The 14,881-nt window shown below is 37.0% G+C and overlaps 1 protein-coding gene across 1 annotated transcript in view; it reads left to right on the top strand.

The window, feature by feature from the left end:
• The first annotated feature begins 4,493 nt into the window (after positions 1-4,493).
• Positions 4,494-14,881, top strand: part of MEOX2 (mesenchyme homeobox 2) — a 69,829-nt gene continuing 59,441 nt past the window's right edge. Inside the window, exon 1 of the mRNA XM_028120766.2 lies at positions 4,494-5,007. Coding sequence (XP_027976567.1) covers positions 4,494-5,007 — 514 coding nt within the window. The remainder of the gene's footprint in view (positions 5,008-14,881) is intronic.

Below are 14,881 nucleotides of genomic sequence, written 5' to 3'. Positions count from 1 at the left end.
ATACTTGAAATGAAGAAAGTCACCAATTTCTGAAAGAAATCATAAGACTGTATGTAGGAAGAGACAGAAATTAGGAGAACAGTATATTGGGTATTTACACTTTTTTGAAGTAATGTTTAAGTATTCATTTAGTAATGTAGAAACATAACAAATTTTATTGTTAGTGTTATGTAAAGCATCAATTAGTGTTATGTAAAAATAGCAACTTATTTTAAAAATCAGTAAAAGTATATAGAATCACCAAATAACATGCATTGGCCATAGCAGAATTGCTCTTTAAATATTACAATGCATAATTCCGGAGAAAGTCAGTTCCTTAGTTTTAAATATGGAGTGCATCATAAATTACATAAATTACCATTGGCTGTTTAGCATATTTTAATATATTTTCAAAATTTTTTATTTCAGAAGAATCAACTGAGGACATAACTTATTTCTTGGAGAAAGGTAGCAGAAAGAGTATTTTTTTGTGCAACAAAACTTTGAAAGACAAATTCCAATTTTGGCTTAATTTTCCATACTTAAATTCATATATCATGACTATATGCTACCGGTAAATTTGTCTGGCAGATAAAATGCAAGGCAAAGTTTGTAATATCTTTAGCTAAAGATCATATTTAATTTTAAATATTTTCCCATCATACCTCATGTCACAAATGTACAGAAGAATAGCAACTCTTAAAAGAAGCATCGTGATTCTTAAAATTTAAAGACATTTTTCAGATTGCTTAATTTAGTTGTAGTCTCTTTAAAATAATCTTAATTAAAAAAATCTCTGCCTTTACTATTGAATATCGTCATTTTGTTAAGCAAGGGGAATAATAGATGTACACATTTACCAAATTTAATGAGCCTAGCACATGCTTAAAATAATTTTGATTATGTTTTCTAGAAAAGACTTGCAGCTTACATTATTCATATATTCAAGCTCTTGTTATAATGCACTGCTTGGTATCAAAACCTTGCATGAAATACTGGTATTAATAGAATGTTTTTCAGGAAAATTCAAGTATATTATAAAAATAGGATAAACACTATACTATTTATAGTTTAAAATGAAAGCTATAAAAATTCTATAATAAATTTTGTAATTTTTACCATGCTTTATAATATAATTAGCCATTAAGTATAAAAAGGTATCTTTCAATATTGGGATATAGTTGTGGACACCAAAGTAGCTGTTACAGGAAATGTTAGGACTTTTTCTTGTTATGACATTTAAAAATTTTTTCCTAAGGCCTAGAAAATAAAATTCAATATTTTTTTCTTATTCCAAATACTCTAGGAAGTGAAAATTTTGAAAAAAAAAACTTTATGGAATAGTATATTTTTGGAAAATCAGAGAAAATAAAATTAATTCTGGAATGCATCAAGAGCATTTTTGTTCCTTGAATCACACTTTTTCAAATAACATTTTTCTTGTATTATGCTTTCTATTAGAAATCTAGACTTCATCCTTTTTACTGATATTGTGTATTTTGGGTCTTAAAAGACCTATTCTGCTAGCTTTGTTTTAATTGTGTGCTTTTCAAAGAGACTCCTCCTTTCTCTAATCTTTTCTGACTTTTCTTTCCCGGTCTTCTAGCCTCATAGTTCTAGAGGCCGACTGAGGCAGGTTGTAGAGAAATTTCTGGACCTGTTGTTAACATCTGACACAGTAAGTGAGAAAAAACCAGCACAATCACTGGGCAGGTTCAAAGAGAATTGACAGCTCCTGGAGATGAAAAGTTTGTGTTTGTTAGTTGCTAGTTACCTGAAGCACACTGGTTAAATTCAAATCCATTCATTTCTCATTTGCTTTGCTCCCTCTAAACCACTGTAATGCAAACCAAAAGGGGACCTTTATGGTTGTTTTCTGTTGATCTGTGTAGATCGAGTGAGTGTATCTTTCATTAGCCTTGTCTGACATTTTCCACAATGCTTTTAGTAGACAGTATTATATTATGTAAATATTTCTGGTTACTGTTTATGGAGATGGTTGCCTAAATTTCTCTTTGGATAAAGCCTTTAATGCATTCACCCATAATCCCTATAGAGGAGCTACTCAAGTTTGGGAAGTTTTGTGTTGCTCTTTGTACTTCAACTTTTAATATCAGAACACATATTGAAACCATAAACACAATGAAAATTCAAAAAATATTCCGACCATATTAGAAGAATATACCCCCTCCTTTTTTTTATCCTTAAAGAGCCAAGGGCATGGGGAGTGGCAGGAAGAAACATTCTTAAGATCTAAGCCCTGGACGCCATCCTGGGAGTGCTTAAAACCCTTAGAAACGTGCAACCTGAAGAACACCCCCTTTCGAAGTCTAAAACAATATTAGATTCCCAAAACATATCGGCAAAGAAAGTCTTACCGTCAAACGCTTGCAGCAGGTTCCAGCTCAGACCCAGACTGAAAAGCTGAGCAGCTGGTGAACAAAAGTTTTAGCTTTTTTTTTTTTTTAACGAAGTCTGCAAAACTAATTTCCCTCAAAATAGGGCTCAATTTCCGTTAAAGAAAGCAGCACTTACAAATCTCAGAATTCCTGATCACCCCCACCCCATCCCACCTCTAAGCAATGGAAAACAATTCGAACTTTCACACGAATGTAAAGGTTTATTGAGAGGCCACTCATCTGCAGTAGGGCTTAAAAGACAAGGGAGATAGGCTGAAACCTGAGGGATTGGTTGAGGGAAAGGTTCTGCCTTGGGGACACTTCTCAAAGATTAATCAATACTTTTTCCTAATTCAAACCAGATGGCTGGCCCGGTTTGCTGTCCTCATTAATCCCATTAACAACTTCAAAGAGTTGGTCCCCATCCTCTGGACACGTGAGACAATGAAAATAACGGGGTTACACAGCTGGTGGCATGTTTGGGGTCCTGGGCTGGAATAGGTGAGCGCCCATCTTCTGATGCGACACGTCCCAGGCAGGACTTGACTGTTCTGTAGCTCATTAAGTGCCGCTTGCTTGCCTTGTGTAAAGGACTCTGCCCCTAGCAGACAGTGTCACCCCTCAAGCAAGTGTAAGTATTAAAGCCCAGCCGCCGCTCATAACTGATTCACTGGTGGCAAGTTTTCTAACTCATTTTGTATGATGCAAGAGTGTAACCAGGGAGATCTGAAGCAGTACCCATGTTTAGTGAACTTTGGGGGATATTGAAGTGTAATATTTCCCAGGAAATGGAACCATGGCGGCAGGCGTGGGGGAGGGGGGAGGCAGAAGGGGTGCCATTAGCTGATTTATTTTTGAGCGGAAGAGAGGGTGAATTTCTGGAGGGAGATGAGGGGACATGGGCTGAGGTTCTGGAAGTTTGGAAAGACTGGAAATGTGCTTGCAATATACACATCACGTGTGACCAGGACGATATCGCTTCGGGTGTTCCTGACCGAAAAGTTTTGCGTTGACAAATGGCTAGGAATTTGACGTGGACCAGGCGAGCAAGGGGAAGGACATTGTGCAAAGCAGGAAGGGTATATACGGAAAGCCAAAGAAGAAAGACCCCACCTGACACCGCAGGTGAGGATGCCCGCGTCTCTGGACATCTGCAACTATCGCCGCCCCACTCTTTTCTCCCACCCACCCCACAAGGTCTGTCTCTTTTTGGCGCTGAGAATGGCCCTTTCCTACCCGCGGGGCACTTCCCAGAAACTTCGGATGCCAGGTCCGAGCCCATTAACAGCCCACCCGGAGAAAACAGCTGCAAAAAGACGCGCCACTGAGCCCAGGGCACGAGTTGATACTGAGTTTGAGAAACTTGGCTGAGCGCGCGCCAAACTAGCCCTGATCTTTTTCCTTAATCCTTCTTCCTCTTTCGTGCTCCTCAAGAGCTAGGCGTAACCCTAGCTTTCCTGCAGGTGACAGTGCCCAAGTGGCACTGATAAGACAGCTTTCTTAAGAGAAGTGAGCGGGTCGGACACTGGGTGCAGAGTTGGGGCTGGCGTGCGCGGAGGAGCAGCTTGGCCGACCGGGCCAGGAGGGGAGAGCCGCTGTCCGTCCCCGCTCGGGTTTAGGCGCCAGGCGCGCCGCTTGCAGCCTTGGCTGCTGGCAAGGGCCGGCGGGCGTGGACGCACTGCGTACGTCCAGCCTGAGATAGGAAGTGGAACTGGGAGCGCGTGGCGCAGACTGAGCGGGAGTTTTGGAGGGAGTTTGCATGTGGTCAGCTCCGGGCTCCTAAGCCAGCCCCCAGCTCACATTACACTCTATTTATAACCTCTCAGAGCCGTTTCCCCCTGAAAGCAGTTCTCTGGGACCACCTTCTTTTGGCTTCAACCTCTCCTACTCTTGACATCTGAGTAGCTCGAAGGGAAGCTTCTCCAGGTCCGAGTGTTTATATGTAAAGGAGACTGGCCGCTAGGGCTCAGGACCGGGATTATCCGAGCTCTGCAGAAACGGCTGCTATTTGTTTGGGAGGGGGAAAACACACGATTTCCAGTGAAAAGTGACAGAGGGTGGTAGCGTTTGGAACCATCGTGAAGTCTTCTGCTTGGAACCCGAGACTTGCATGCTATGGAACACCCGCTCTTTGGCTGCCTGCGCAGCCCTCACGCCACCGCGCAAGGCTTGCACCCGTTTTCCCAGTCCTCTCTGGCCCTCCATGGAAGATCTGACCATATGTCCTACCCCGAGCTCTCCACTTCTTCCTCGTCTTGCATAATCGCGGGATACCCCAACGAGGAGGGCATGTTTGCCAGCCAGCATCACAGGGGGCACCACCATCACCACCATCATCACCACCACCACCACCAGCAGCAGCAGCACCAAGCTCTGCAAACCAACTGGCACCTTCCGCAGATGTCCTCCCCCCCGAGTGCGGCTCGTCACAGCCTCTGCCTCCAGCCGGATTCGGGAGGGCCCCCGGAGCTGGGGAGCAGCCCGCCGGTCCTGTGTTCCAATTCTTCCACCTTGGGCTCCAGCACCCCTACCGGGGCCGCGTGCGCGCCAGGGGACTACGGCCGCCAGGCGCTGTCACCCGCGGAGGCGGAGAAGAGAAGTGGCGGCAAAAGGAAAAGCGATAGCTCAGGTAAACGCGCACCGGGCACTGTCGGCGAAAGGGGGCGGGGAGATGACAGAGAAGATTCTCGCACTATAGTGAGGCAGCAGGGAACAAGGTATATGTCTTGCCCTCTCTGGCTCCCCGCCGCCAAATTTGGTGGGACTGCTTTGGTCCTGTTATTTGGGGGCACGTGTTTCTCCAAGAGCAGCACTGCAGTCAACAGCGCTAAGCTCTCTGAGGTTCAAACTAGTTTACCAGAGGGTTAAGAAAAAAGGACAAGTGACAGTATGTGAAATCGATTGCGAAGCGTGACCTTCCATCTGAGCGGTGAGGAGGGGAGTGCAGCCTGAGATGCAGCGTCCGCTGGGTGTGCGTGCGGGTGCTGCTCCTTGACTTTTCACTTGCAAGTTACCGACTCCGAGTGGCTCGATTTTTCCCATCGTTAACTGGGTTTCCAAATTATTGCACAATATTTGGAACTTGCAGTGGAACTTGGCAGAACGTATGAGAAAAAAAAAGTTTTAGTTTTTTTTTTTCTTATTCTGATTTCAGAGTTCTTTAAATAGCACCCGATTCCAAATGGTAAAAATTTCCCTTTCCTGGGGAAGAAGACAATCTAGGAATTCAGAGGATTTTAAGGAATGTATCAAAGAATGGTAAATAAATACATGTTCAGACTCTTGAAGAAAAATGGTTTTTAGAAGTAGTTGTATTCGTGTGATGCTAATCTAACTAGAGAATCTGAGTTTCAAAAGTGGAAAGTAAAATCTCCTTCTGTTCAGTATTATTGGAGGCCAAGTATTTGGAAACAAACAGCAGCCCGGGGTAGTGCTGGTTCTCTACGTGCTTGAGGCTGGTATGCGAGGGTGTGCGCAGAAGGCGCTGATCTACTTGGGATAACTTGAGTAGCCACGCAAAAGGGAACCTTATTAAAACGCAGATACTTGAAAGCCCAGACAGCCAAGTAAACTGTAGCAATCCTGACAAACTAGTTTTTCGGGCGGCTCCTTAAAGCCCTTAACAATCTATATCCTCATTAGATTGTTAAAAGATCCTTTACAATTAAGGGAGTTGTGCATTTGTTTTCTGTAGCTCTAGCGTATCCTGCATTCCATCTTTTTGGAAGGTGTCATTTTTTAAATATAGTATTTACGTATTTTTCTTCCTTTGCGGAATTGGTTTAACAGTCCTAGAAGGTAATTACAGATATTGATGTGAAGGATTGGAAAGTGTTTGTTTTTCACAATGCTTTAGGTAAGATCCCACGTAAATGGCAATGATTGAGCCGCGTATTTCATGTTCCTTTGCAGCGATGGTATCAGTTGTTCTTCAGCGTTAGTATGAGATGGATTCTTCTATCACACACTTAAAATCTAACTTTTACTTTCCAAGGTCAGGGGTGAACTTTTAATGCTCCATCACAAATTAGTTTATATCTAAGAAAGTTACCAGCAGTATCATTCATTTTTAATGGTTTTTACTAACAATACATGAAACTCTTTTAAGACAGAGTTGAAAGGTTAACCATAGCAAGAAGGTTTCCATCTTAATTTCTTAAAAAAAAAAAAGTCACTTAAATGCAGTGTTCATTTCCTGGTTCAGCATTTGGTATCAATGTAACTTTTTTGGAAGCAGATCTCAATTCAGTTTGGTCAGTCCATTTTTGCAATTAACAGAGGCTCTTACTGTTCATTTTACTTTCTGCACTGAAAAACCTGTGATAGACTGTTCCTTTTGCTTCTGAACTGAATCAGTGCACCTAAGCGTCTTAGGGTAAACTGAATTTTCATATAGGCACATATTATTTTGGTTAGGGGGAAACAAAAAAAGTGGGATCCAAGAACTGCTTCCCTTATTTTGATAACAAGTTTCTTAAGAAAACGTAATACTAATAGTGCTATCCTCTTTTGGTGGGAAATAACCATATAACGAAATAAGTTTATATTTACATGTTGAAACTAATTAGAATACTGGAAAAACAAACACAAAAATTTGCATCGGCTACATACAGTCTTAATCAATTAGATCTTGAGTGGGAAATACAATTAGCCATCACCAAGGATAGAATCACTGGGGAGTTAGAATGAGCGTTTTCTATTCATGATGGGATATTTTGAAAGAACTTTTTGACTAACTAAAAGGAAATATCAAGATGAGTTCCAGTTAAATATATGTGTACTCATAAATTTAATTTGGCACTTTCACTATTTGAGTTAATATATGTTAGATCTTTAGATAGATTTAGATTCAAGATATCTTTCTCCTGGGATATTTCAGTTGGTCTTCCATACTTATGTTTATAGTTATTTCATTTCATAGTATTATAAGGGCATCCTGATCTAGCGGGAACTAAAGCAATGTAGAAAATCATATAATTGTTTACTGCACAGTTTTAATATTTCAATATTTCAAAAAATTATATTAATTTCTGAACTCTCAAAAGTTTAAAATTGTATTAGATGAAAGTTATATCATGCTTAGTAGAGTTTACTTATATTTTGTTAGGAATTTTATAATTACTATGTATTGATAATCGAAAGTAAATATAGTACACAAATCCAGGACAAAGTCAGAACCAAAATTCTTTATCCTTGCATATAATACCCAGATTGTCTGTGAATGTATATGTGTGCATGGCCCTGTGAAATTCACGTAGAATTTTAAGCAACAGAAAATATTGAAAAATGACCCAAATTTTTATCCATCGTAATGATGCTAAAGCTACAATGTGTAACATTTTCCAGTATGCCTTTACATGTATTTCTCCTCCCAAACACACACATATGCAAACTCAAGAAGCTTAAGGGTCTAGAAACAAATATTTACGGACTTTGGGCTTCCATTATAGTTTATTGACAATTGAAAATAGCCGAGTTTAATGGAAAAGCACACTGTTATTTTTATATGTGTTAAACCTTTTTGCAACTTTGAACCTGCTATGCTTTCCAGCATTATTAGCAAAGCCAACATCTGCGATATCTTCAAAGGAACTCTTAAAAATCAAAACTTTACAACTGCACTTAAAACCATCTATACAAAGCAGGTGATTCTGAAAAAAAAGTCTATAAATAGTGTGAATTACTTGGCTTCAATTACATTTGATTGTTCTTCAAGCAATGTAGTAATAGGTATAAACTGTCCAGATTTAGCTAAAATAACCAAAACAGATTAATCAATCTAACTTCAGTTTTTATGTAGGTAAAATATAGTATAAACATGTAAATATTTCTTATTCAAAGTAGTTGAATGAATATAAGTACACATTTTATAAAAAAATCAAAATTATATTAAAAAGGAAGGAGATAGTTTGGGAATGTGGATTTTACAAGGTTTTGAATAATATTAGATTCTTGTAAAATTACAAATATTTATAGCTACAATATCATAAAATATTTGTTGTCAAATTATATCTGTCTATATGCTTGGCTATGCAGAATAACAAGCAAGTATTAATAAACTGGAACTTAAATACAAAGGAATGTCTTCTCCACCCTAACTCTGGTATTATATTGTAATTTTTTCTAGATATTTCAATCATCATGTTTTCTGAAAGGAAAAAAAATACTTTATTATTCATCTCTGTGTTACTGGATTATGACTTTTCAGCATTTGCTTTAGAATTTAAAAAAAGAGTCTATTGGATCTTGATAATTATAGAGCAATACTAAACAAATTAAATGTCTCAAATCTATGGAATAAAAGAAAAATGTCATTTAAGTCTTTTTCTTGGAGTGGTAGATTAATTTTAGGTGTGAACATTTTTAAATGGTGACCTGACATAAAAAAATTCTAAGTACCATTGACCTACATGAGTGTTTTCAAATGATTACACTCAAAAAAGTCAAGAGCAGCAGTCCCTTTAGAATTAAGGTGCTTTATTGTTGAAAGTTAGCAATGAATGGAAGGAAGAATGCAAATAAAAATAGAAATAGTTTCAAGATCTTTGTAAATATCTTTATTTATAGTTCCTTTGAAAAGGAAAAGCATTAAATGCAAGGCATGGCACTGCTAAAACTTTCATTTCGGTGGAAAACCCAGTAATGAATATTTAAAATTTTAATCTTTATTTATAGTAACTATCAATGGAAACCATTATGTTGGCACCCTGTAAGCTGATCTCTACTAATAAACTGAAAAAAACATTTTAAGTATTCCCCTGTTTTCCCTCTGTGTGATGTGAAACATCAACCCTTCATTACAACATTGGTATTTATAATAACATAATGTTTATTATAAGACCTCTAAGAAATTAATTTTAAACAAAAATGAAATGACAAATGTGGATAAACTTTTTCATCAGATTCAGGGAAATTTGGGAGACAAATTCCATATTTAATAGAAGAATTAACTTTTTTTCATTTGAGAAATAACTTGTCCATGACTAATAGCTGAATAATGTAAAAATTTACCACATATAAATCTATTTCATATACCTGGCCTGGTAATGGTGCCAATTTTATTTATTTGCTATAGTAAGATATATATATGCTGGGCAGTTTTATTAACTATATTAAAAATGGCAGCCAGAAACAAAGATGTGAGGGCTGCTTAGATTTTCATTTCAAATGGGAAAGACCAATATAATATAATAATATATTTTCATTTTTAGGACTTGTTCACTTAAGGAGTTTATTTATAAAATTTCAGATCATGTCTCTTTTCTAAGCATTGCTATAATGATTATGAACATCTATAAATGATACATGCTAAGGATAGGAAATTATTAGAAAACAAAATATATTCAGGAATTCCTTAATATTTGTTGAGTTAATAGTTGTAGATGATTTATCTCTCTCAAATTTTCTATATTTTTGCTATAATGTTTTTTATAATAAAACATTTTCTGGGAAAATATATTAGCACATGAAGTGAGACTGTCAGGAGTAGCATTTTTTCCACCTTGATTGAAATCATAAAATAAGAAGGATTAATTCTTCAGTGGCCGGTTAAATTACATTTCCTGCGTTATGGTACTGGTGACTGATTCTAGTGGTTAAGATAAAAAGAAAATTAAAAAAAGATGAAATACAAACCAAGACCAAAGTTCACAAATTAGAAATTGAGGTAGGTATGATGTATTTCCTCTTTAATGTATTTAAGCAATAAAACACATTTTATTGTCACAGCTTATTTTTCTGGATTATGTGTTTTAGTCATTAATATGGCTTAGTTATCAATGACAAACTTTCTTTCTATAAAGAAAATGAAGCACTAACAACGTTCCTATTTTTGTTATGATGCTCTTATGATTATTTGTTGGAATAGCTGTATTAAACTGAAACCTCTAAGTAGGGATGGAGGAACACAGTCAAGAAAAGTTACTTGTAGCACTCTACGCAACTCCTAAATCATAGTCATCGATGAGGTTCAAAATCCAACTGGAGAAAACCTTGCAGAATATTTTATTGCTCTCATGGAGTAAAACTTAAAATGGTAAAGGTCATTTAGGTCTCAGCCTTCAATTTGCCATTACCTATGTTGAAGCAGAATTAATTTAAATCTAATGTCCTTTTCTCTGATGGTTTTCCATTTACATTATAAAACTGTAGGGAATTTATTATTCCTTTAAGTAAGTTGTGTTAGATAGTATTTTAAGATACAAAATAACCAGTAATATATCTATTGATCCATCTGTATAAATTTCAGGCATAGTTTTTATATTTCAGAGTAAGCATTTCTATTTGAAACCTTTTGACATATTTATTACTAAATTAACAGAAAGTTACTTAGAGTATACATTCATATGTGGTTGAGTGGGTCAATTATTAATTTTCCCTGTATTTGGAATTTTAAACATGCAATAAAAACGTTTCCAATTATTCACGAAACTTTCATTTATAATGTTACATTTTCCACAGCAATATAATACTTCTGAATTTACATGTTACTCTCTGTAAATTTTGTACTGTGTATTGGAATTCTGGTTTTCATAGGGTTCTGAAAATATTTTATGATATGTTTTTTGATCTCTTACATGTGCATATGAACAAGACTCATCAGGTAAAATCTGTACTATATGCACACATTCTTGGAAAGAGTTTGTGTGAAAGAGAGGAAAATGCTTTCAGAAATAATCAGTTCTCTCTATACTATATAGATTTAAAAATTAACAAATTGGATCTTTAACCTACATGATATTATTGCTATGCTTCTTTAAAAAGTTAGCATTTCCTAAAAGTTTAATGATTCTAAAATACTTGTGTATTTTGGTGACTCAATTCTTACATCCTTGGACTTTTCCTTTTACTGTAAATATAACAAGTTTACAAGGTAGTAAGTCATAGTGGTAAAAACATTAGGGTTTTGTTTAAAGATTTAAATTAAAAAATTATTGCTCTTCAAAATTTCATAGAATCCACTCATATTCGAATATTTCAAATGTATTTAAATGTCCCCTTTGTTTTCATAAGTTTTCTAAGATGTTTCAGGTATGTTTCTTGAATTTTGGATAAACTAGATTGGCTGAAATTATGAATATAAAGAGTTTATTCTTCATAGTTTTCAGTTTCTACTGCGTTTTAGTAGGAAGGTTAGTGGTGAGAAGAAAACAGGGAAGGAGCTAAATTAACTAGGACATGGCAGCTATTCTTAAAGCACGCTTTAAAATAATCTGTTTATATAAAGATACACACGGATACACATATGCAATAATAGAATTCCAAACTTAATCTCATGATAGATCATCGGAAGTAGACCATTCACATTAGGGACCTCAATATGATGTTACGTGTTCTGGTGAGAAAATAAAATATTAGGTTTGAAGCATATACAGCTGTGTGGAGAGTCCACCAGGCAGAGGCTGGTAATCAATGATAGTCATTAAAGTCAAATCTGCCAACTCCCTGCAGTTTTTGTTTTCTTTTGTTTTTCTCTTCCTCTCGCTCATTATTCTCCACACACTTTGAGAGATCCCATAATGCTCTAAGAGAAGAAAAACCCTCAGGTATCTTACATGACTATAGGCAAGAAAATGATTAAGATGAAGTCATCTCTCAGGCTCTGTGGAAACGTAAAGGAGGGTCCAGCTTAGGCGGGTTGATGCCAGTAGAATTTCAAAGGCCTGGAATTTTGCTCTTTGAAAATGTAGCCTTAAAGCTTTGCCAGAAATGACACCCAAACAAAAACTTATTTTTGCAAAGTGATAGTTATTTGCAAATGTAGTGGTGAAATGTATTCAGTGTCTGTAGAGGCGGCTTCTTATATTGTCTAGGCTGCATAGTAAACTTGTAGATGATCATTCTTAGCATCCTGAAAAACTAGCAAACTAAACTGAAGTGTGTTCTTGTTAGTCAAAAAAGAGAAAAGTACAATGGGCAATGACTCTTATCAAATGAACAGTGAACACCAAGCAAATTTCACAAATGATTGATTTTGAGAGCTAAAACATAAAGTTCAGGAAAATAGAACTGTGTCATCAGCAACTTAGTGGGAACTAAACAGATAAAATGTAGTTTTGATTTTGTAGGACACCAATACTTTAGCAAATGGCTTTCACATTTTAAGAACTATATAAAGAAGACTCTACAGTTAACTGGATAGATTGAAATTAAGTGACATCTCTCCTTATTTAATATTTTTCAAATGTAAAATGAGCTCTCAGTGTGTTTACTGCCTTTAACAATTAAAATCTGTCCAACTACAGGCTACGTTTACTTTGGGATTTTTTTTTTTTTTTATTTGAAATACAAACAGATCCGGGTGCGTTAAACTAGACAGCATCTAGAAGTAAACTTTTGAGACAGATTGAAATGACAGGAAAGCCTGTGGTTAAGCATCCAGATCTGGAGTCCTGCTGCTGCCCACATTTCCAGGATTATCATCTTTTGGATGCCCACCTTCAGAATGCAGGCAATTACATATATCTTTTCTTCTAGAACTGTTCTTCGCTCTTGGAAGTTGGCCTTTACCAAATTTATTCTTGGATACTCAGATATTTGGGAAAATAAAAAGTAACAGAGACAGTGTGTGTGTAATTGGCTTACTTAGCCATTAGTTGATAAATCCTAAAGGATCTACCTTATTTCTTAGTCATCCTATCAGACAAGGAAATAGGTGTCACGCTCAAAGGTATAACTGGAGATAAAGAGAGTTTGATGACGACTGTTTGATGGTGAGCAGTATGTAGGGGAGTAACAGGAAATGGTCAATCATCCAGGGCCGGCCCACATTTGGAAAACATTAGGTCCTCTAAACCTGAGGTGGCAAATAAAGGGAGCTATTACAAGAATCCAGAATCTAACGAGAGCAGCAGGACAGAAGCGTTCTGGCAAAGTGGGGACCTCAGGTGGCGGATTGCAGCTGATATCAAATATCATCCAGTAAACTATCTCCATGCCTTCCGATCTCCTTTTGTTCCCTCCCATTGGCCAAATATAATCAGAAGACAGTGAAGAGACCACACTAGTCTTGATAGTTAAATCCGTGGAAGTCATAAAGGAATGCAGGCTACAGGGGAGAAATGTCAATAGTAAATCTGGGAGAACCCAAGGTCTTGCTTTGTCTCTTGCTAGCTGTTATTCAAATTCCCTGTTTCTTAGTTTCCTAAACATCAAAGCAAGTTAATAAGCATAAAGCACTTAGAACAACATCTGGGTCAGTAAGTATTATTATGTTTATCCTATATCAGTGTAGGTGCAATTATGTCATGGGTGTGCCCCATCTGAAAACAATCTATGTCTTATGTTGCCTATTTATTTGTATTTTACTACTAATATTGCTATAGGAAATGTTGCTTGCCTAAAAGATTGCTGAAGATTTAAAATAATCTGCCACTGTCGCTAGAATTGTAAATCTCATGCCATTTTCCTGAAATGTGGAGTGAGTTTGAGACCAAGTTGTATAGGAGACTCAAGTTTCTTTCACTTAATCACCCTTAAGATTCCCATCCCTTCCGTAGCCTCTTTTGCTTGGGCATCTCCTCACCTCCTTTTTCAGGTGTCTCCTGCCACTTTTCCATCAAACACTTCCTTTCAAGAAGAACATACAGTGGAGCATTTAGTCAAAAGGGAGCAGAACTTAAACCAAAGGGATTTGAATATTATAGTGAAATTTCAGGTCTCTGTTTTCAGCCATTAACTAGGAGAATATATGTATGACATATTTTCTGTCATGTTTTGAAGTTTATTGCAGAAAGAATTTACATATTGTAGCTCCTTGTTATTTTTTATGGTTTCATTTGGAGACCTTTAAGAATGGTAAATATGCAGGGGCGCCTGGGTGGCTCAGTTGGTTAAGCGACTGCCTTTGGCTCGGGTCATGATCCCAGGGTCATGGGACCGAGCCCTGCATCTGGCTCCCTGCTCGGCGGGAAGCCGAGCTTCTCCCTCTCCCACTCCCTCTGCTTGTGTTCCCTCTCTCGCTGTCTCTCTCTCTCTCTCTCTCTGTGAATTAAATAAATAAATAAAATCTTTTTAAAAACAAGAATGGTAAATATGCAGATACCACTAAAAGCTAAGAATGTATTATATCCCTCATAAATGCATAGAAACAGTTATACTTGATAGTTTTGTTTTTCATAGGAAAAGACAATATTTTTACTTATTTGTCTATTTATTTATATTTAATAAATTTTTGATGATTACAGACTACTCACCTTAGTAACCAGTCCTAGATGATTGGCTGATTTCACTCTGGTAAGCTTAGTCACCTCTCCTACACCCACAGTTCAATGTGAGGAATTCAGACAAGTACTTTAGGGAAATTTTATTATATTTGATGGTCTGAGGCAGTTGCTTTTGAATAAATAGTAGAATCAGATACTGTATTAAAATTCTAAATGCCAGAGTTAATGCTTCAAAGTTCCTAGATTCAAAGCAATGTAAATCCTTAAAATTAGAGAAGTTCAAATCAGTAGTGATTGCTTCTCTGCTGGATAATGGAAGGGCTGGGAGGGAGTAGGGAG

This window comes from Eumetopias jubatus, unplaced genomic scaffold, assembly GCF_037043125.1.
Source record: "Eumetopias jubatus isolate StellerSeaLion01/CBP00866 unplaced genomic scaffold, mEumJub1_p1.0 scaffold_14, whole genome shotgun sequence".
Classification (NCBI taxonomy): Eukaryota; Metazoa; Chordata; class Mammalia; order Carnivora; family Otariidae; genus Eumetopias; species Eumetopias jubatus.
Note: the sequence above shows the minus strand (reverse complement) of the source record. Positions and strands in the feature narration are given on the sequence as shown.